Source organism: Semicossyphus pulcher, unplaced genomic scaffold (genome assembly GCF_022749685.1).
Source record: "Semicossyphus pulcher isolate SPU_LCO1_2020_fin unplaced genomic scaffold, fSemPul1.0.p SCAF_4, whole genome shotgun sequence".
NCBI classification, from domain to species: domain Eukaryota; kingdom Metazoa; phylum Chordata; class Actinopteri; order Labriformes; family Labridae; genus Semicossyphus; species Semicossyphus pulcher.
Genome location: NW_027211715.1, coordinates 16008576 through 16030719, shown reverse-complemented (window position 1 = coordinate 16030719; position 22144 = coordinate 16008576). Strand labels below are relative to the sequence as shown.

Genomic DNA, 22144 nt, shown 5'->3' with positions numbered 1-22144 from the left:
GCTAGAGAATGAGGCGAGAAATGAACCAGCAATCAGGCTATTAAAATGTGGTGTCTGATTCAGCTTTGGTGGACATTTGCACATTTATCATAAGATGGAAATATCCTCCCCCTTTTGTCACTTTAATGCGGCCCCATCCATTGAAATAGATTAGGATTATTCCAACAGGACAGAGATATCATTTGTTTTACAATAGCCGAGTCAGCACTCACAACAGTCATTAGGAATTAGATCAAGCCGGCTGCTGTTTAGAGGGACGCTTTGCAAACTGAGAAGGAGGATAAAATTAATGGCATTTCATTTCGAGAGGTGGGATTTTAACCGGCTGCTCTGCCCCACAACAGAGGTGGGACGGTAAGACAAATGGCTTACACAAGATGCAGCGACAAACATTATACGAGCCGGGCCTGCGTATAGGAAGTTCAGCGTGCATGCAACACATCGGGTCACTCACCTGCTGATGATTATGTTCACAGAGGAGGTCAAAGACACTGTAACCTTGCTATTGTTCTATCTCGTGGTTATCTGGGAACGTAGTGTATTACCTGTGGGAAATGTATTTTTCACGCGGCGGTTCAGAGACGTCCTGGCTGTGGTTCAGGGCCGCAGGAGGATCACCGCATTCCTCTGAAACACACAGAGCTGCAGGCGGGAGGAGGCACCAAGGACGGCGCAGAGCAGACGGGCACTTTGAACAAACACAGAGGCTGTGATGCATTCAAGGTCCAAACACTTTTCATGTGGAAATGTATAAAATTGAGACAAGCCATCCGAGCAAAATAATGAAATTAGCATCAGAGTTCATCATGTCACAAATGGAAAAATGAACTTGTGATTCAGCAGTTAACTTATTTATCATTGACAAAGATATATAATAGATTGTGTTACACTCAGTAGTGTTTATTATAGTATTTATTTCCAGACTGTATAATTTATCTATTGTTTTATATTTTTATATGTTTCATTTCAATATTCCCATTAATGCTGATATGTTGTAAGACAAATAGAAATACTGAACTTTAAAATTAATTTTTGTCCTACATGGTCCACTAAAAAAAGTGGATTCTGAAAATGCTTAAAATTACATCTCCTCCTCCCTCTGGAGCATGAATGCCTACTGTTTTTTTTTATCGAAAAAGTAGACCTACTGTCTTCAGAGGTGTTAAATCAAACTTTGTTAATGCTGTAGGATGTGCTTTTAGTAGTAGTTTAAGTGTTTAATTCTGCATACAAACACCATTCTGCACAGTCAAACAAACAAGTTACCAACCAAATACATGTTTTACTATATGGGTACTTTACATTTTCACTTAGTCTATGGGAATCTGCGCTTAGTTGCTGATTTATAAGTAGGCCTACACCTAACTGTTTGACACATCAGCTCTGCAAGCTGGAGGCCTACCGATTCTGATATATGGTCCAACTCAATTTTATATGAAGGTAAATAAATATAAACATATTTCAGTGTCTCTCAGCAGCAAAAACTACATCCTCCGAATTTTAGAGTTTCATTTAATTCCTTTCTAAAAAAGAACCGCTTAAAGTGATACTGAACAATATAACCTTCATGTATGTTAGCATTATCTTTTTAGCTAGGTGTACCACGACTGTTTTCTTGAGGGGCTGTTAAGTCCAAAAGATTAAACCCACAAAGGTTTCAACTCGAATTTCTACTTTTAACGTGGGTGATATCCAGTCAGAACATTTATGTCTTATTTTTAACACCTTTTAAACCAACTTAAATGCGGTTTACAACATCAACGTGTCACAAAACACAACCTAGTTAAACATTTCACATATTGTTAAGTTTAAGGTTAGAAAGAGACGGCGTCAATTAGTGTGACGGGAATTCAGCTGGGGGGAAATATGAGACTTTTGCAGAGTAATATAAGCATACTGGACTGAGTTCAAATTTGAATTAAAAACGATTCAGTACCCAAAGACTAACTCTAAATAAACCCAGTAAATTGTCTTACCTCGAAATGCATATGACCGTCTTCACCCGTCCTGGATACACAGTGCGAATGGCGATGCTGCCCCCTGGTGGCGGAACTCAGTAATGCAGACAGCGGGATACATAAGAATATTTTACTGTTGATTAAATTTCGAGGTAATCTGCTAAATTTGCGTTGTATTGTTGTGATTTATCCATAAGATATTTGGAGAATAAAATTAAATATAAAAAAAGAGCTGCAGCCTTAATAAAATAACCGCAGCTCATGACTGACATAAACTCATTATTTTACAATCTCCTTGTGACATGATTGGCCTACTCTGTGATTACTTTAAAGGTTTCTTCATTAGCACTAAAAGGGCCTACTATCTTCCCTCCACAACTTGGACTCATACGACCAGATGTAGCTTAATCTGTGTTAACATAGCAGATTTTTTGGGGGGGTAATTTTGTCTTTGAATCAAATGTTAAAGCTCTGCAAGTCATCCTTTATTGAACTGTTGCATTTGATTCAGATCATTGTGTGCTCACTGAACACGCTGCTCTTTACTAATGGGACCTATTTGCATAAAAAGTAATAGCCTCTGCTACAGCCTTTTGTGTGTCATTCAGCTCACACTGACACTTATGTCATTTTGAATCCTCAGGCTCCCTGTCATTATTAAAACCACATATTATTTCTTTAATAAGAGCCTCACAAATTACAGCTATTATATGTGTTTATGAATTATCAAAGGCAGTTTTTGCTGACTGAAATATTTGAAGAATTATATCACATTGTCAGTACAAAACCCTGAAACACACTGACAAAATCTGATTCAGTGAATAACTATTTTTTTTACATGGTGATGTAACCCACATTCATTTCAACAATGTCGTCTGTTTCATAATGGCAGTGTTGTGCTCGCCATCTGAGGAGAGCACAGAACAGAAACCATCAGTATTGTTTGTCACAGCTGTATGTTTGTTGGAGCACTAGTTGAGAAGGAGCCCCAAAACGTCCTGTGGACGGGCAGGGACAACGGTCAGGACTTCAGTTTGTTGGGCAATGACTTCTGGCTCTGCTTTCCAGTAAGTCAGTTTCACAACTTCCTTTTTATTCTTTCCTAAAAGAGTTCATTTTTTGTCTGGAAAACACTCAAATCAGATCTCAAGTTAAAGCTGGTTTCTGTTTATACAGTTGTGGAAGGATAGCATGTATTTTGTGTAAACCTTGCAGCACTCATTAGTGAAAACATTTTGTGCAATAATATTTTTGCATTTTGCATTAATACATTTTGTATATTCATATTTTTTCATCCTCATTTTGAACTTTTATTTGTCTTTCCAATTCTTTTATAAACTATCATTCTGATTGTAAATTGCACAGGAGTCTCTTAGTTCATGCCACAAGAGTGTGTCACACAATGTCAGATTGAGCAGAGCAGATTGAACTCTCCATTTAAGAGGTGGTGGCAAAAAGTTCTTTCTTCCTTCTTATTAATGTGAAAGTCAGTGGATAAAGTCTCTCTGAGAGGCCACCTGTTATTCTTCACCTGTGTGCCACACTAAGAGCCACTCGCCTTGATGAAGGTCTTGACCCGTGTGCCCCGTCGGCTGGAGACTTTCTGTGGGGATCCTCCCATCATGATGGTCCAGGTGACCCCTCTGGTCTGAGCTTGATCCTTTAGTAGGTTTCTGGTCCTGCTCAGCCCAGCAGTGTGCTTCATGTCCCAGTCCATATTTGCAGGCCACCTTCTGTGTACCATACTGTGCAGACAGAGGTTTTCATTAAGACAGAAAACAAGACCAGCACACTCACTGGAGCTGCACATGTGTGGAAGAGTGAACTTCTGAACTCATTTATGGATGTATTTAAGCTGGAAAAAATATCACAAATTATGGGTTAATTGTTAAATACAGCGTATAAATACTGTAACCTGCAATCATTTTAACTGTGCTGTCCTTCAGAGCAGCATGACCTCACTGCTAGTTTAGTTAAATGAGTGCTGGTTGCAGAGACATGCCATCCTGTTGATAGAAACACTATCAGTCTTATTCACCGGATCACTCGGACTACGGACGCTTGTCGTATAATAACAACGACAGGCAGAGGCTGTTATCTCTTTCTGACTTGTGTGCAGGGATCACACTGTGTGTCTTGCTGTGTTTGTGGACAGCAGATGTATAACGGTGAGTAAACAGGCGTGTGCCTCCGCCGGCAGCTGTTGGGTCAGATGCCAAGTGATGGGCAGCACACGTCAGGAAGGAGCTGTTTGCACTGCGGCCACTGGCTTTTCTCAGATAACGAGTCAATTCTCTTCCCAGCCTGTGTGCCTTTCTTATGACATGTTTTTTAGCTCCCCAGTAAGTCACATTTATTGATTTAGTGGGTTTTTAAACAGAAACACAAGCAAGCAAATATGATTCAAACTTTATGTGCCTCAAACATGCATTGACGTCTGCAGAAACATAATAAAACCGGCACTGTAATACATGCACATTCCCTAATTTGTTCCTGATTATGCATCTTGACACCGATCTTGACTCACTTTCAGCTGCAAGCGTTTAAAGTGTATGAAAAAAAAGTGTGAGTGAGATTTACCAGGCGTACACAGGAACAGTTTTCATGACTCAGAGAAGCTCAACTGGACACACTCATCTTCTGTCCCTGATGTATAAAGTGACAGGCATTAGCCACAGTGGATCCACAGAACATAAACGCAGGATAATCTGCCTAAACTGGTTTTATACAACAAGCAGTATACAAACAGGCACTTAGATTAAGGTATCATCTCCTGTTCCTGTTCCTGTTCTGGCAAAGTAACATACATCCTGCCAGGAGTGAGCAATAAAGATTGAACAAACAGCAAAAAAACTACAATCAGAGAGGTTTTGAACGACACATCCTGAAAACAGCAAAACAATGAAGAATGAAACGATCAGGATGAAGAGGAAAGTCCATGCTATGTGGAGGAAGTGCTCTGAGCTGGCAGCAATTGTGTGGACGTGAGGTTATCTCCAGTGACACCCATGACAGACAACTCTGATAGGTGCAGCTGCCCGGCTCCATCCTGACACCCAGGCGGAGCGGAGTCGCCCTCGTTGCTGGAGCAGGACTTGTGGGAGGAGGTCGGGGAGTTGGTGGGGCTGAGCTGAATGGCCGTAGTGTCCTGCAGCGTGTGCTCGCTCGTCTCCATCTCGAACGCCGCCGTCCCCATCTGCATCAGCCCCCACTTCTCGCCTCCTTTAGCCTTACGGGCCCCTGTGTGGGTGGGCGGCCTCCTGCTGGTCACGCAGCAGGCGGTGAAGAAGGCCAAGGCTATCAATAAGAGTAGAGGGCCGATGATGATGGGGGGGTTGCCAGTAGGGATGAAGGTGCCAAAGGCGAAAGCTCCCACCAGGGTGATGTTGATCCCGGCCAGCATGATGCAGAGGCCGCAGGCGCAGCAGAGGGCCGGGGAGGGGAGGCTCTTTTGCCGAGGCTTGGTGTGGTGCTTGGGGACCTTCTTTGGAGCAGGTGGTCTGGAGGTTTTTTCAGGTAGTACCATGACTCACAGAGGGGCTCTGTAACACCCAGAGAGGAGGAAGAGACCCAGAGAGATAGAGAGAGGTGATGGTGGGTGGTTAAAGACGAAGAGCAAAGATTGTTGTGGTTGTTTAGCTTTTGTAGACTATGAAATGTATTATCATATTTCATGCAAAATAATTTTAAAATGCTATAAATGTAAATAATTCCCTCCATTTTATTAAATTAGGCAGTTAAACTCACTGTTTTCAGAAGCAGTTAATAACGAAAAACCCTGAATGCATGTGGTAATAGCATTAAAAGTGCAGCTAGTAATAAAACACTCACAAAACTACATTATCCTGCTGCAAAAGAAAAAACCTGAAAACAATCATAAAACAACATTAATATGTCCTATTCTCAGCGTCACTTACCTTACATGACACCCATAATCCAGTTAACGTTTTCTTCCGTCCATCGTGAAGTGCAGGAGTGTCGGTGTTGGTCTCTCTCTCTGTGCAGCAGGTGACAGTGAACTGCCGCGCTGCTGCTCACACAAGTTTTAATGTAGCCCGACCACTAGGGGCGCTAAAGTGCTCTGAAACAGGCGGTCCAATTAAATCATGCTCAACAAAGTGATAAAGTTTGCATTTGTGCTGAACAAACATCTGAAACGATGAGGAATCCAGGTTTGCCGCTGTTTAAAATTACTACAACAGCCTCCTGTTTGTTTAAATCTACAATCAAAGTATGAAACATTTTTGGGCGGTAATTTTTGCCTTTTTAGGTTCTTAGAAAAGATTCAGGTCAGAAGCTGCTCCTCTGCTTTACAATAAATAAACATTGTCAGAGCCTCTGTCAGAGCGTTGCTACATCGTCAGTGTGTGTGCAGGTTAGTCACTACCTCTTCCCGTCCCCTCACCCAGTACAAAACAACCGTCACCGAGGGATTTTCAGAATAAAAGCACATTTACTCTAATGGAAAAGAAATATATTGGCTTTTAACTCCTGAATGAGATCTTAAATTAAAGACATAATGATCGCATCATTTCAATGACATAACACAAGAGAAGATGCTGAGGATGTTTTTATTGAGAACACAGCAGGACAGTGAAAATATCCTCCTCACTGAGAGCTTCGACTAATTTCAATGGGTCTCCGTAATTGCACACCAATCACTGAATCTCATCTGATGCCATTACAGGTTGATGGGTTTGGGGCAAACAAGTCCTTTGATGATTCATAATGGGAGCTACAGGGCTTTAACATAGCAAGTGGTTGTTTCCTAATGTGTTTATTCAGTCTAAGCAGATTTGTCAATCCCCCCCGCCAGCCGATGATGGCCCTTTAGTTGCTATAGGGATGGGGTGTCCATGGCAACAGTGTGAAATCAGGGGTGTGTAATTTAGCGGGCGACACAAAGTTAAAAGGGTCAGGGGAAATAAAAGTGATAGGCTGCCAGCGGTGACCCCATTCAAAGAAAGAGGGGGGTCGTGAATGAAAGCGACAGATAAAAAAGTCCAAATATTTCTGTTAAAAAAATAAGATCAAAACAAAATATCAGCAACTTGAAAGCAAGAAAATCCAAGAGAGAAAGAAGTCCATTACTTCTTCAGAACCAAAAATACAAAACTGAACAACATACAAATACTTGTATAAAAATAAATCCCTTCAACCTCAGTATGGATTCCTCCATCGTCTACAAAGTGTAACGGCAGCTTTTCACAAATCCTGTTTGAGTCTCTTTCGCTTCAAACCAAAACAACTCACATTTCATCTCACACACTACAAACACTCTGAGATATCAAATCAATAAGACTCAAAGAAGCTGAGAAAGTGTTTTTGGGATGGTGTTACACTTCACTGAAGTACAAAACGTGGTGCAAAGTAAGAGCCTGAGGTAATGTTGGACTCTGATGAGGATACAAAGTTGTTAAAATCCCTTAAAAGTTTAATGCAACTGTAGTTGTTGATTTCACATTGATGGACCAAAGTGATCATTAACAATACAATATTCTCCATTTCAGATAAACTAAGTAAGTTACTTATGTTAAAGTACATCAGTGCTACAGGTAGCTTGTGTTTAGGTGAAATTCAACAAAGATTTGATCAAAGGCTCCTCTCTAAATTCAACATCCATTCACACTTCTGCTCTCTCTGTAAGTTTACTCTATAAGAATGACTTCAAAAGGAAAAATGGAGAAAAGCTTGAGTCTCCTCTAAGTGTAGTAACATTTCTATCACTCAAACCACGTAAATCCATTCACATCATAACACAAACACTGACATGCTTAGAGAAAGCTAAAATTAGGGATGCACGATATTGGAATTTTTTGCCGATATCCGACATGGCGATATTTTCCAATCCTTTTTGCCGATTTGTTGTTATGTTTTTTTCCCTCCTAACTGCAGAGAACATCACGTCTCCCCTGTAGTGGAATTGATAACATGTCTACTCTTATTGTTGTGGCCAAAAACTCGTGCCGTGGACATCTTGCACCCTTCTACATGCTTGACAGAAGAGGAGTGTTGCAGGCAGTGCGCATGCACAATCGCGCCTAGTTAATGTTGTAGCATTACGTCAAGCTTATTTAGGGAATCATCGAGCATTTAGGCATAATTACACCGAGTATATCGCTTAAAAATGACATATCAGCCGAAGCCGATATGTCATTTTCAAGCTATAATCTGCAGATACCGATAACGTGCAGATAATATTGTGCATCCCTCGCGAAAATAAAAGACAGCTCATCCCTTTCCTCCAGTTCTGAGAGGCAATAAGAAGCATTTAAATAAAAGTTCACAGTTGGACAATGAGAAAAATAAAGTCTGTTAAAATTAGATAATATTGCATTAGGACAGCAACAGCTGCAAAACTGTGCAGGCCCTACAGTAATGCCGTGTTGATGATATGTACTGATAGATACTTGGCATTAAGAGTTGTTTCTGCTGGGTTGGGGTCATCGTAAAGTTTAGCATTGTTGAATTAAAAATAAATACATCTGTGACTGTAACAGTAAAAATAAACTCAACTCTTCTGAAATAAAACCGTTCTCTTTATAAACTCAGGCAGCTTCAACAATTCCGGGCATATCTGAGGAATTTCAACATGTTTAAGTAAAAAGTTGGAAGCCAAGAATTAACCGTCTCCTTGGTGCTCAAACTCCGTCTAGGTGATAAGATTACTGGCCATGAGAAAGAGCTTTAACACCAAGAACAGTTAGTCACTTGTGATACTGTGCGGCTCCTCCTGTGCAAATAAAAACACAAGGAGCAGCAGAGGCTAAAGAGACAAAAGAGACAACACATGATGAGGGGGCTCGAACTGGTTCTTCAGGCAGCGAGGTCGTCCGATGCCGGTGCGAAGTCCCCGGTTCGCAGGGCGTTGGACTGAGCTCGTCGGCGTGCCAGTCTGGAGTTGGAAGGAGGGGAAAGCCTCATGGAGCAGACGATGGCCCCTACGTCCTCCTGCTGCTCGTCGTGCTGGGAGAGCTGCCGGTTGAAGGCGATGGCTTCTGCTGCAAACTGAGTCAGGTCTTTGGTGCTGCTGTTCCTGGAAGAATAGAGAAGGCAGACAGTCAGTGCCATGTACGCATTCCCACGACTGATCAGTGCATCATGCCTCTTCTTAGCTGTATTAAATTGAACCTTATTACATTACACAGACTTGACTTTCTTATCTGTCATACCTCTGCAGAACATGAGGAGTAGGAAGCCCTCTCTCTGGAGCATTCTGTGAAATAATTGAATTAAAATTAGTTAAAAAACACTGGATGATAATGATATAGTGGTCTTTTCTCAGACAGTATTAGCAAACTGAAAAGCTATGCTAAAGCACACAAATGTAATGAGACCTACCCCCTGAACCCAAGGGTGCTTGAGGACCTGAGCAGCACTGAGGCGCAGGGTCGCGTCTCGAACCAGCAGCTTCGATATGAGGTCCTTGGCCCCCTCTGTGATGTGATCCCAGTCCTTGTCTGGAAACTCATACTTGCCCTGCTGGATGCTCTCAAACAGGTGACTCTGAGGAGAGAAATGTACAAAACATCCTGTTTAACTGTATTTATGCGTTTGTGGTGACAATCTGAATCAGCACTAGAGAGCCTGAATGTGATCTTTCAATCAATAATTACAGGAGAAACAAGCCTGTGACTACATGCTACTCCTCTCAGTGTCTCTTGAGCCAGGAGATTAAACATTAAAACCCAGCTCATGAGACCCCAAATCATGCTACACAATTTTGTCTCTGATGGCTTTAAGAATACACTTAGATTAGTTATGACCAAACTATGAGGCACGTGTACTTTATTTATAGCTGATGTATTATCTTGCTAATAACTGTACCATGTGCTTACTATGCAAGTGCAACATTTGTGGTTCATTTCTGCCAGGGGGCCTTGAATAACACCAGACCTTCCAATCAATATCACAGCAGCAGTGCTAGGTGAAGTTATTTATCAAACTATAAATTTAAAGGGGTAAATCGATTTAAATAGGTTGACCTGATTGAACACGGTGGAGCTTTAGGTGTTTAATGTTCTAAAGAGGATACTGTAGGTCCTATCTAGTAAAAGACCAGAGGTATAGGTGTGTGTTCGGAGGGACTGGAGCAAGGGGAGCAGATTAAAGTAGTTAGTAAACACTAAAATAACGTTGGAAACTAACTTTGAGGGAAAAGGGTGACACCTGCCAACTGTCTCCCTCTATCTGAATGCATTCATTTCATTTTACTGCATGTCACTAACATTAAATCTTCATGTACCATTAACGTTACTAACCATACATCTTCCTGGGAGTTTTTGAGCTCCCTTGTCTCGTAGGTTCCTGTGGATCCTGCTGCCGTGAACCTGCTTGATTCTGACTGCTACAACTATTAATATCAGTCGAACTTTTATTATCATCATATTATAATTGTTAATGTGAAACTTAAAGCTGCCCGACTCCAACTGCTATAATTAACATTATTAGTCCCCATATTATCGTCATTATAGTTGTTAATGTTAATTTCAGACCGATCAGTCCGTCATCATACTTTGCTGTTCCTTTAATATTACACATACTTTTAGCATCATTAGTGATATTGTAGCCAGACATCGGTTTTATTTGTTGTTGTTCTGTTTGTTTGTCTTTGTTCTCCCTCTATCCCACCTACTAAGCACAACACAGTCACAGCAGATTGCTGTTCAACATGAGCCTGGTTCTGCTCGAGGTTGTGCTGTTTTGTGGGGAAGGGAGCTGAGTCTGTTTATTTCAGTAACTCTCTGAAATAACATAGTATGACTGGTGCTGTTGTACAACACGAACATGCATGTCACAGCTTCCCAAGTAAAAGCAGTAATCTTATCACTGTGACCTGGTAGAATGTCACTGATTGAGCATGGTGCCAGGGGAAGTGAACACTTAACACTTAAAGTCAGAGGTGAGATGGACAGTCAGTGCAGCAACTAATTGGATAAGCATACCTGACAGGTTCTGCAGGTCTCTCCTCGATCCCAGCCGCAGTCTGTGCCACAGTGACCCGTGAAGGGGGGGCTGCCGCTCAGCAGGATGTAGAGGATGACCCCGAGACTCCAGAGGTCACAGCGCTTGTCGTAGAAGGAGGCCTCATCGGTGAACACCTCCACTACTTCTGGAGCCATGTACTCTGCCGAGCCACACTAAGCGGGGCAAAAACAGACAGTGTCAAGTTACGGTATGTATTACATTGATTTTGTTTGTGTCAGTGTTTATTATTCCTTAATCGGACTGTTACCGGTGTGGTGAGCTCTGGAGTTGTTATGGGTGTACAGGCGCTGCTGAGCTTCACTCCACTTCCCAAATCAAAATCACAGATCTTTACTGGGGACACCTGAGTAGAAAGATGAAGGAAAATATCAGCATACTGTTATGTTCTTTTTCCTTTAGAACGTAATGTTCTACTGAAAGATTTCTTACCCGATCAGTGTATTCACAAAGGATGTTCTCCAGCTTTAGGTCTCTGTGGGCGATGCCTGCAGAAAAACACATTGTCACCTTGACAGAATAAAAACAAATCCAGAGCCGTGTCTTTAACTGTGTGGATGTTGACCTACCTTTGGTGTGGAGGAAGTCAAGAGCTTTGGCAATGTCCCTGACAACCTTACTGGCCTCCAGCTCGTCAAAGTGCTTCCGGTTCTGGATGTGTGTAAGAATGGAGCCTGAAAGAGGAGAAGATAATCACTTGTAGTAATCAGTGTGTGTTTTAATGTCTTTTGAAAAAGTGTTAAGATGGTGCAACTGTTGAGTCACACATTCATACTCACCTCCTCGCAGTTTTTCAAACACCAAATAAAAGCAGGAGCTGTCTTCAAAGAACTGGATCAATTCCAAAATGTTCCTGTGGCAAGATATTTCTCAATTATTAAAAACGTGTTTCATTCTGTGTTTGTTTCAGTTTGATTAAAATGTGTTCAATATACATGGACTCACCTGTTTCCTTGACACTGGTAGAGAGTCTCCACTTCTCTGAACACTCTGCTGCGGCTGTGCCCTGCACTCTTTTCTATGATCTGTAAAAACAAAAACAGACAAAACATTACAATTAAAACATGATAATTATATATTAGGTTTATGAATATTTTAAGAACATTTGTGTTTGCCAATCATATAAAAACTGATATCACAACAAGGTGCATGTTTGTTTGTTTATTTGTTTTTAACAAACAAATGTTTCGGGGTTTTCCATCAGGTAAGAGACAAACTGACCTTAATATTCTGGACTTTATTTTGGTAAAGTAGTACACATTTAACATAAATATTAAAAGGTATAATAAGTAGGATTTTCCTAGAAAAATAAAATATAGACTTTTACAGACCCTTGTGAGACCCTTCCCTCTGCATCTATTCTGTTGTTTTGCTTTGCATGGGACATTTTCAGGAGGGGCGCTGTTGTGGTTTCCTGAGCCAAGCACAGCGTATAGGTGAGTGTGGGAGTGGTTCAAATGAGCAACTGGGCCCCATTCAGACCGGCGATGCAGAGTTGGCCTTCTTTCTGTTGGACAGGTAGGTGCCTCAAACTGGGTAGGATGAGCTAACCAGTGGTTAGCATGCTAGTGCTAAGGTAACCTGCAGTTAGCATGCTAGCACAAAGGTAACCAGCGGTTAGCATGCTAGCGCAAAGGTAACCGTGATACTGTCGGTGTTAGCTCGGCGGGGTGGGCGTGTTCTCGCACGAGAGAGTGAGAGTGAGAGTGATCTTCTGGTGGCGAAGAGCTTGGGAGGAGGGGCCCAGTTTGAATGTGTTGTTGACAAAATGCAAGTAAAAATCCTACTTATTATACCTTTAACAAAGTACAGAACAACCCTAATCAAAATGAAACAGATCTTTTTTCCTTACTCACCTTCACAGCAAACTCCTGTCCATTCTGGAGACTTGTGCATCCTTGAACTTTAGCATAAGCCCCCTGACCAAGCACCTCATCTGTCAGCTTGTAGAGATCTAAACAAATGTGATATATGAGACTGCAGCAGGTGTTTGAGGTATCTTTTTAATAGAGGATAAAACGTCAGAAAGTCTCACAATATTATTAGATTTATTACCATCAAAAGTGCCTGTGAAGCTGTCTGTTGCTCTGGTCCTTTTCTTCTTCTTTCTTTTAGCTGCATCTGGGATGTTCACTGGCTGGCTCTTCTCAGTTTCTGTAGAAACACAGACGAAACCATATGCAAGCAAATAAGTTAAAATAATACAGACTTTGCCAGTATGTTACTGTGTACACCGGCACCATTACAGGTGAGCTGTTGTACCTGCTGGGCCTTGGGAGAGGTGCTGTTGCCTCTGCTCTAGAGCGATCCCATTCTCTTGAATACCCCCACAGCTCTGCCCCACTTGGCCCAGAGCCAGGGAGTTATCCTGTAACAGAGGGTAGGCGACATGGGAGGGGGAGAGGTGGAGGGAAAGTGCGAGAGTAGCCAGAGGGATCAGGTGGTTTGAAAAAGCACAAGAAGGAATACATAATTATCATACTGTGTTCTCAGTGTCAGAAATGTGAACATTTATTTAACAACAGGCTAAGTTGGAAAAACTTTCTTTCACAAAAATGGTCCACTATTACTATACGGTCATATAACTACTACAACCTAGCTGTCTATCTTCCTCTGTGGCAACCTGCCAAAACAGTGGCCTGATAAGAATACGGGAAACGACACGACAGCCCTTATCTACCTGTGGATATTACCAGAAACACTTACACATCCAGTAAAAGTGCATGACTCATGGGAAGTGATGAAACTTCTGCATTTATGTGTACATAACCTTGGCAGTCTGTAAACTACTTTCTGGTCATATCTATCACAACATATTTCAGGAAGTTAGACATGTTGAAACAGTTCAGATCTTACCTTGAAAGGATGCTGGAGGGCTTGCAACTCAGTCATCATGCTGTGCCTCACCATACCTGCCAACTAAGATTACATCATACATATTGTGTTAGTCTGGAATAAACTGCATCAGCAGGGAAATAAATATATTACTCAATAATAAGTACATTCCCAGTGGTGGCAAGTCAAAGAATTAAAGCAATGAAAAAGAAAACAAAAACAGAAGTCATTTCTGAAAGTAATTTCCTCTTTTCACTCTGTGGTGTGAAACTCTCCGCTTGGCTTCAGATATTGAATTACAGAATAGCTTAGGGGCATTCAAGTCCAGTCGGTTTAGGTATCTGAGGTTTAGCTTAGCCCTCTGCCAAGTAAAAGGTATGCAAACGTTTGAATTTAGCTATCACCTAATATTCAGCGATATACCAACACACCGTTTATGTATGTTTATGCTTACCGTAGATGTCCTAATGGGACTTTGTAGTTATCTTAGCTAGTGTGTAGTAACCATAATAAAGCAAACGAAAGCCCCGTCGCTACATTTTCCCTGTAGAAATACAAATCTAAACCCCTTACGAAAAATAACGATGTATATAACATTTTACCAGACCCTTAGAAAATCTAGATTTAGCGTTAACTGCTGACTGTACAATTCAACGTTAGCCCCAGCTAGCTAGCAAGTGCACTTAGCTAACAACAGCTTGTCCTACTTACTAACGTCCAATAGCTCATTTATATCTAGAAACAGCTACGGTCCCGTTAAACAAAAGCATATATGCAAAATAATTAAACAAAAAAAATCCTCTTACCTGGACTATGTGTCCAAACAAGTCAAATTCCCTCTGCCAAAGCCTCTGACAGCTGGTGTAAGCATCCTTTGCTAGCTGAGATCCATCTTTCAGACAGCCGGTGACGCACAGGGCGGGAAAACACATAAACAGACGTTTGCTCCGCCCCTTTCTACATACCTTCTTCTCCCATTAGTCGGGAATACGGCAACCATTTTTACGTCACTTAGATTGACTCCATGCCACACCCCTCTCCACGTAGTGGGGAGTTTTTGTGCATGATGTGACCTTTATTTACACATGCTTATTAGAGGCTGGGCAGGTCAGTTGTGACAAGAGGAAGTGCGGCTCACGCCACATACCTTCAACATGTCATCACTACTATTTTGTTGCTTATGATTTATTCCTGTCAGCGTTCATCTCTTGAAATACATTCGTCTGTGTTTGTTTTGGCACTGAACTAATTAAGCATGTATAGCACGGCAAACAATTACCAGTAAATATTTGATAAATACACTTTTATACAAAGATTCATCTTAATATGTTTTTTTTAAAACTGTATGACACAGTGATGTTTTGATAATGAAAATAACATTATTTTATACATAAAAGAAAAGCAAACAGATTTGCATAAACGCTGATCATTTTTGGGCTGCATTTTTAATCTTTACACTATAAAACCACTGACATAAAATAAAAAACAAACTTTCTTTAAAAAAAATAAGACACAGCATTGTATATAAAAAGGTCATACATAAAAATACATGCACAGGAGGGAAGTATAAGTACAGAAGATGTAGTATTATAAACCAACACAAAGTCCTACAATGTTGGCATTACACGTCATAGCTGTGGGATGTAAAAACTTGGCACACTTCAGAAGAAGCGTGGTAGCTAGTGGACCTTTCAAGTTATGCATCAAAAACCACTCATAAAACTTTATTGAAAATGTTCTTTGTTTTGAGTGTTTTGAAGCCGATGATTTCTCGCGGGGCTCAGATTACGTCAACATGTAAACTTCTTTGTCCATTTGTCTTTGTTTAATTGCATATCTTCTCTGTCATCTCTTTCTGTAGGAAGAGAAAACAAAGGACATGTTAAACACAACAAATTCATATTGTATATGGACATGAATGGCTGCTGCGCAATCTACACTTTCAAAATAAGAGCATTGTTTTTATAATGTGAGAAAGAAAGATGTTGTTCATATGTGACCAACAACAAAAAGAATTGCCTCGTGCCTCAAACAAGGGTCTGTTGACATTTATCTTTCCTGTGGTGTGTCGACATAAATGCCCCATCCCTTTTTCACTGTGCGACCAAACTTTTTCTATTAAATAAAAAAAATGCTGATATATTCGTTGCCCTGCACAGAGCATGCTGCACAACCAGGTTATAGATGGCAGGACGGCTGCTATTTTCTGCTACAGTGACAGTTATAAGAGTGATACTGACAGCCCTCCTAATTCAAAACATCCATCTGACCCTCTTTCTTCCTCCCCCTCACATGTCTGAGGTCACACTACTGTCTCACCAGGGGCTCCAGTTCCGAGTGATCGATGAGGTTGAACTCTGTTATGAAGTAGTAGTAGTGTTTGTAGCAGGTATTGATGTGCGCTTCGGCCCCCATGCTGCAGATGCTGTCAAAGTGATGGATGTAAACATGCACAAACACCCTGAAGAGGCGGCTCAGGATCTTCTTGCACACCTGCTGGAAGTTCTTGGGGAAAGGTACGCCTAGTGTGAAGAAAGGGGGAGAGGGTTACTGACATTTACAGAAAGACTTCCACCTGAGAAACTGTTTTAATAAGATCTGAGAGAAACATTTATCATTCACTATAATTAAAGTCATCATTTAGCAGATGTCAAACTCAGAAAGTAATATGGTTTCACCTCAACAACATCCATCATTGAGATCTAGTCAGTGACTGAATTAAATCTGCTATGCATGAACAATATATTTCAGTGTTAAGAAGTAGTTTCGAATACTGTCTCTTTGAAGGTAGAGGGTTTATAATGGTGGATATAAAAGAGGGAGTTAGGAGCTTTAACATAATACAAACTGAAATATTGTCTTTTTTGAATTTCTAGGTACTCCGGCTTCCTCCCACAGTCCAAAGACATGCTCGTCAGGTTCATTGGTGACTCTAAAATTCCCCGTGAAAGGTTGTCTGTCTATATGAGTCAGCCCTGTGATTGACTAGCAGTCAGTCCAGGGCGTACCTTGTCTCTTGCCCAATAACAGCTGGGATACACTCCAGCTCCCCTGACCATGAACAGGATAAGTGGTATAGATAATGGATAGATGGATGTATGGATGTATTTCTGATTAAAGGATCAGTGGAGGTGTGGTTCTCAGACAGGGGTACATGTACACCTGGGAGTATTTCTGCAGTTACTATGGAGTCTTTAATCCTATTTGTCAAGTTAAATTGTGATTTGATAAAAAAAAAAGAAATAATAGAATATTCACTTTTTTCAGGAGAGAAATTGAGGCATAAAACAGGAATAAAAATGGGTTCGAGCATCTTTTGAATATTTTCTGCTTTCTATAACCTAAACATAGAAAGTTACTTAAAGGTGAGCAGAAAAGTCCAAACTGTAGCTACAAAAAGTGTAGAACTTTTTTGAACCAGTATACCTACATACGTGAAATTGAGAGAGACCGAAGGAAAATTGTGAAAAGAAACAGTCGCCAGTTGGAGGTAAATTATCTCTGGTCTGGGCGTTTATAGGTCAAGACAGCAAAGCCACTGTGTTTTCTTCGCAGTGAAAAACTATCAAACTCAATTCCTCCGAAGATATCTGGTGAAAGAGACTAATAAGGCCTTGTGAAAGGGCTGTCGAGGTTGGGAACTGCTGCACGAGTCAGCATTGGCGTCTTGTGATAAAACTATCAATATCAAAACATTTATTTTCTCTCCCTATCTGTTCCTGCTCAGGGCCATGGGAGATTGTGCACACACTGAGCGAAACACCCAAGACAAATTGCAGGCTTAGAAATGGATAAACTCACTCACACCTCTGGGAAATTTAAAATGTTAATTTAACCTGATCTATCTGTCTACAGGCTGTGGAAGGAAACCAGAGCTCATAAAGGAAGCTCTCTGCTGGAAATTCTTACTTCTAATGGATGTTGATCGTCAAATCTGGTGCTGAGATAAAATAACACCTCGGTCACCTGTTCAATCTCCGCTAAATGTCAACCTCGCTCTTTAATTAACCTCTGCTTGAACTTTATCATCCTCTTCAAGATGTTAATGAAGGGGAACAGCTCTGCTCTCCTGGCCGACACTTAACATCAGCGCAGTGGATGATCAATCACTGATGGGTTGCACACTCAATAATATACTGACGCCATCATTTGTGACTCCTCACACACCTACTCTGGTGGGGAAGATGTCCTCATCATTGATGAGCGACTCTATCCAGTCCATCAGCAGGTTCATGTACTTGAGCGCGGGCAGCTTGGTGGGCCTCTTGTAGTCGTCCCCATCCTGCCACCTGTACTCGTACCTCAGCCCCCCCGACATGATGGGACACGTGCGCTCGGTGCAGAACTCGCTCATCGTGCCGTAGATCAAATTGATCCTGTTAAAGAAATCCACCACATGAACAGCGATCCAGTCGCTCATGTTCTCTCCCTCCGGCAGCTGAACCACCTTCCTCAGGTCCAGGCCTGACTTGAGCGAGGCTTGGGCCTTCTTGTAGAGTTCAAAGCGCTGGGTGCCCGGTTCGAAGCGCTTCCTCGGCCTGAATGTTTTGTCTTTGCTGAACACTTGTCCGAGACACAACGCCATTGGCTCAGTCGCTTCCCCTCAGATAAGGGGAGGATAAGCTCTCCAGAATAATAGTTACTTTGAGTCTGATAAAGTGCGACCTTCCTGCGAGATGGTTTCAGCTGGGATATCAGGTCACAGGGGTCAGCGTCTGTCATGTAAAGATTGCAGGGCGCTCTTGTTTTCAGATGGCGGGACGTTTCTGTGAAACAGAACAAGAGAAGTCAGAGGCCTTTTCATTTCCTGTCAATCCACTTGGCCTTTTTCACAGCAGACATTTTTACATCCAACAGGAGGAAAAGCACAGGTGTTTATAGTAGCATTTATGATGGCAGTATTCCATTCAGCTGCTTCAACTTCATGGTCCTGCTTGTCTTTTTTGGTCATCGCTTTCTCAGACACCTGAATAGAACAGAGCCATTGTTATAGTCATTATTAACACCTTTGCTTTTCCTCCTGTTGGATGTAAAAATGTCCGCCAGAATACCTAAACATTGCATATGACCAAAACTTCAAAGGTAAAGTCAAACATATCACTGTCAGATTGTTTACAGAGGGCTTTACATAAAAAAGATATTGTTCTACTTGTTCTGCTACCGAAACTGTTTAATTGTTATAACGGCTTTTGCAGGTCAAAGCAAACACCACATAGAAAACTGTATCATCCCAAATGTGCCATCATTGCCCTCAGTGCTCTGTGCGACCAATAGCCACATTTGCAGTCAGCTGGTGCCCAAACCAGATCAATACAGTCCAATGTAATTAAGAAAATGAACGGCGTGCTTTGACTCACTAAAGATTAAAGAAAAACAGCACGTGCTTATGGAGATCCTTAGCAAGAAAGAAAGAAAGAAAGAAAGAAAGACATCAAATCTGTGTGCTCTGTGAGAGGCGGACTCCCTCCACTGTGTCTGGTGGTTCCCCACCAACTGGTACACACCGACTGTGTAAATGGATAAATTAATGCCAGAATAGTCCCCGTGATAGGCGCTGCCATCTTGTGATGGTGACATCATTTGGAGCCAGATTTGCGCAGTAGAAAGTGACGGGTGGAGCCGCCGTAGTCACTTCCGCCAACCAAATCGCACACTTAGCTTACCGAAAAAAAACACAGCAAAGATCCCGCACGGCGGCGTGTTTAACAGCAGAACAGCTTCTTGTGTTGGTCTGAAGCAGACATTCACAGATATGGAAACTTCAATGACTGTAGTGATTGTTTTAGTTACGTCTCCTCTCACTGTTCCTACTCTACTCTGCTAATCCTGAACAGATTGGCTGCAGGAGTCGTATTGGTCAACAGAGCTGTCAATCATCATTTTGACAGCATCAATTAACTAATTAAAAATAAACCTGTCAGAAAAATGAACACTTCCGCATAAGAACTAACTATAATGACAGAAACCCTTTTGAGAAAGTACTATGATGTTATAGTTTGACTCATGTCCCATCTGTTAACATGGAGGAGGCGGGCTTTATGACCTATACTGCAGCCAGTCAGCAGGGGGCAATAGAGAGGGTTTGGCTTCACTTTAAGGGAGCTATCATGTCGTCCATCTTTATATACAGGCTATGATACACACTCTACATTGGCTGGGTCCTGCATATGGCAGGCCCCCTTCTGACACACAGACACCCTCTCATTTCACGCTCTACTTACGACTTATCGAACAGAACTTTCATTTTCTTCTTTTTGGTTTCTTGCCTGTTTGATTTCTGCTTTGGTAACAACTGATCATTTTGTCCTAAAACACCATGTTTAGTATGTGTTCGACTGTGTTTCTCTTGTATTGTCTTCACATTTTGTCAAAATAAAAAGCACAAAAACTACCCTTAAGTTTGACGTAAAAAAAACATTGAACTTGTCATATGATGAAAGAAAAAAGCGTGTGAGAGCTTACAGAAGATGGTTTTCCTGCTAGCTATTTACCATCTGGCAGACAATACAAACATGGATCAGTAGTCTGACCTCATTGAATGATTATGTCATTTAATGGCGCCATTATTATGATAATAAAACACAAATGTTTGCGTTCAAATATTTACTAAGAGTGTTATTATAAGAAAATAAGGTGTACAGGTCATGAGAAACAGAGCTGCATTACATAAATGAAACAGTCACACACTAAAATGTGTTTCACTTCTGCACAGAGGACTGTATCTTGTGCTGCCTCCACAGATTTGACACTGCAGTCACATTCAAGTGACTGTGGTTGCAACATGATACTATATCCGCATTTGTGTCCCATTTTGTGCTGCCGGTCTCAGGGTTTCCTGTGGTTGTTTCCCTGCGACTCAAATTAGCAGAAGTTTCTGTCTCTGTGTTATACTCTGTTCTCACATTATAGACCAAACACTGAACTCTTGTTGACTGTGTAGCTCACCAGAAGCCACATCCACAGACGCTTAACAGAAAATATCTGTTGAGTTTGAAAACGTCTGGTTTCTGTTAACTTATGAGGAAACTGATGATGTGAAAGCATGTGACATGTGAGAAGGGTACTTTCTCTTTCCATGAGAGTTTCAAGTTTGCCAGATCTCAGTTAAAAACTCACCACTGGGGGACCTTGAATACGTGGTCATGAGATAGCTCTGAATGTGTCCATAACAAAAGGGCTTCTGAGGAAGGATTATAGTGACAGCGTCTCATTCAGTACTTGGTTCAGGGAGACACAGTTTCAGCCCAACACGTACAGTCTTACGTTACTCAACACAGTACTTGTTTGTGACAGCATGAGGGACAGAGTGACTTTAATTTGGATCACTTTACGCCTCCCTGCATGCCTCAACAACCTCAGACTGAAGCATGTCCGATCACGCACTGTTGGCATATTTTCTTGGTTGTTATGGAATTTGCCTCAACCACTGCAGGGCAAAAAAAAGTGCTCTTAAGAAGACCCGACCCAGAAATGAGAAAGAAGAAAGGAAGCAGTATCAAAAGAAAGAGTCTGAGTAGATTAAAAAAAAACAAGACATTACAGAGTGGAAAGAGCCGCAGCTGCAGACACTGTACCTGGCTGAGATCCGACAGCGCAGGGTCTGGAATGTGCTGGAAAGTCGGGAGAAGTTCAGGGAGGATTCAATCTCCCCGTGGAGGACAGCTCAAGCTGCTCAGCCCCCTTCAGCTCCTCTGGATTCTCCCCTTTTCCGCAGGCAAAACAAACAGCTCCACTCCTCAGCACAGACCCAGTGAAGAGAGAAGAAGTTGTTTGGCTTTTCTTCCTGTGGATGATGTCACATCCTGACTTTGTCTACTGCTGACTGTGTGTGTCTGTGCCCGAGTGTGGGTGTGTGTATAGAGGACCTATAAATTGGCAGGGCTGGAAAAGGCCTTCCCAAACCCCCACTCGGTCCTCCCTCTTATCATTATTTTCCCTTTTCCCTCACACAGCAGCCGGCCCTCTTGTCCCAGTGAAGCCCAGCCCTTTGGTAAAGGTCCTGAGAAAGCCACCCCTCTTCTTAAGCCACATATAGGACAGAGCGAGCACAGTGATACCACAAATATTTTTGTAAGTTTGGCAGCCAGTGCCCCTCTTTTTGTGTAGTCTCAATAACATGTCATTTAAATTCCTTCCCTTTTTCAGATAGTGTCACTGAACTCAGAGTTTACCCATAAAAAGAGAAAGTGCTGCTCTAAAAAAAGGCTCTTAAAGCAAAACAAAGCTATACCCAAATCATGAACAAACAAGGTATGTTTGACTGAAATGGTCTATTCCCTGCTGCCCTTGGGGGCTGAGTGTTTTATGATAGCTGGCCTGGCTGTTCCCTTTGTTTTCAAGGTGAATGGGTGCCACAAAAATGAAGA

General features: G+C 41.7%; 3 protein-coding genes across 4 annotated transcripts; all 3 read right to left on the bottom strand.

The window, feature by feature from the left end:
• Window positions 1-4899: 4899 nt before the first annotated feature.
• Window positions 4900-5946, bottom strand: LOC138607971 (transmembrane protein 275-like). The gene is made up of 2 exons (XM_069680635.1): window positions 5876-5946; window positions 4900-5500 (listed from the first exon to the last, which is right to left on the bottom strand). Exon 2 carries the CDS (start codon window positions 5482-5484, stop codon window positions 4900-4902), a length of 585 nt encoding a protein of 194 aa, XP_069536736.1. The 5' UTR covers window positions 5485-5500; window positions 5876-5946.
• A 577-nt stretch (window positions 5947-6523) lies between these two features.
• On the bottom strand, window positions 6524-14665 carry mknk1 (MAPK interacting serine/threonine kinase 1). Of its 2 annotated transcripts, XM_069679702.1 has the most exons (14): window positions 14585-14665; window positions 13800-13862; window positions 13206-13311; window positions 12999-13097; window positions 12800-12897; window positions 11889-11968; window positions 11723-11796; window positions 11513-11617; window positions 11376-11431; window positions 11194-11289; window positions 10904-11098; window positions 9300-9464; window positions 9131-9174; window positions 6524-8994 (listed from the first exon to the last, which is right to left on the bottom strand). In XM_069679702.1, exons 2-14 carry the CDS (start codon window positions 13851-13853, stop codon window positions 8775-8777), a joined length of 1392 nt encoding a protein of 463 aa, XP_069535803.1. In that variant the 5' UTR covers window positions 13854-13862; window positions 14585-14665; the 3' UTR covers window positions 6524-8774. The 2 variants fall into 2 exon arrangements, with proteins under 2 accessions (XP_069535803.1, XP_069535802.1); XM_069679701.1 differs by having other exon boundaries at window positions 11376-11617.
• A 548-nt stretch (window positions 14666-15213) lies between these two features.
• Window positions 15214-21598, bottom strand: mob3c (MOB kinase activator 3C). The gene is made up of 4 exons (XM_069679703.1): window positions 21353-21598; window positions 17946-18544; window positions 16098-16300; window positions 15214-15633 (listed from the first exon to the last, which is right to left on the bottom strand). Exons 2-4 carry the CDS (start codon window positions 18361-18363, stop codon window positions 15604-15606), a joined length of 651 nt encoding a protein of 216 aa, XP_069535804.1. The 5' UTR covers window positions 18364-18544; window positions 21353-21598; the 3' UTR covers window positions 15214-15603.
• Window positions 21599-22144: the final 546 nt, after the last annotated feature.

What these genes read in the sequence shown, in the direction of transcription:
- LOC138607971 (XM_069680635.1), bottom strand. Translation starts at nt 5,484, where the DNA reads ATGGTACTACCTGAAAAAACCTCCAGACCACCTGCTCCAAAGAAGGTC.
- mknk1 (XM_069679701.1), bottom strand. Translation starts at nt 13,853, where the DNA reads ATGGTGAGGCACAGCATGATGACTGAGTTGCAAGCCCTCCAGCATCCT. An exon ending in CCCTCCAGCATCCTTTCAAG is followed by an intron (nt 13,312 to 13,799) that starts GTAAGATCTGAA and finishes CCTCTGTTACAG; the next exon opens with GATAACTCCCTGGCTCTGGG. An exon ending in AGACCTGCAGAACCTGTCAG is followed by an intron (nt 9,465 to 10,903) that starts GTATGCTTATCC and finishes TTCTCTCCTCAG; the next exon opens with AGTCACCTGTTTGAGAGCAT.
- mob3c (XM_069679703.1), bottom strand. Translation starts at nt 18,363, where the DNA reads ATGGCGTTGTGTCTCGGACAAGTGTTCAGCAAAGACAAAACATTCAGG. An exon ending in CATCTTCCCCACCAGAGTAG is followed by an intron (nt 16,301 to 17,945) that starts GTGTGTGAGGAG and finishes TCTTCACACTAG; the next exon opens with GCGTACCTTTCCCCAAGAAC. An exon ending in ACTCGGAACTGGAGCCCCTG is followed by an intron (nt 15,634 to 16,097) that starts GTGAGACAGTAG and finishes CTCTTCCTACAG; the next exon opens with AAAGAGATGACAGAGAAGAT.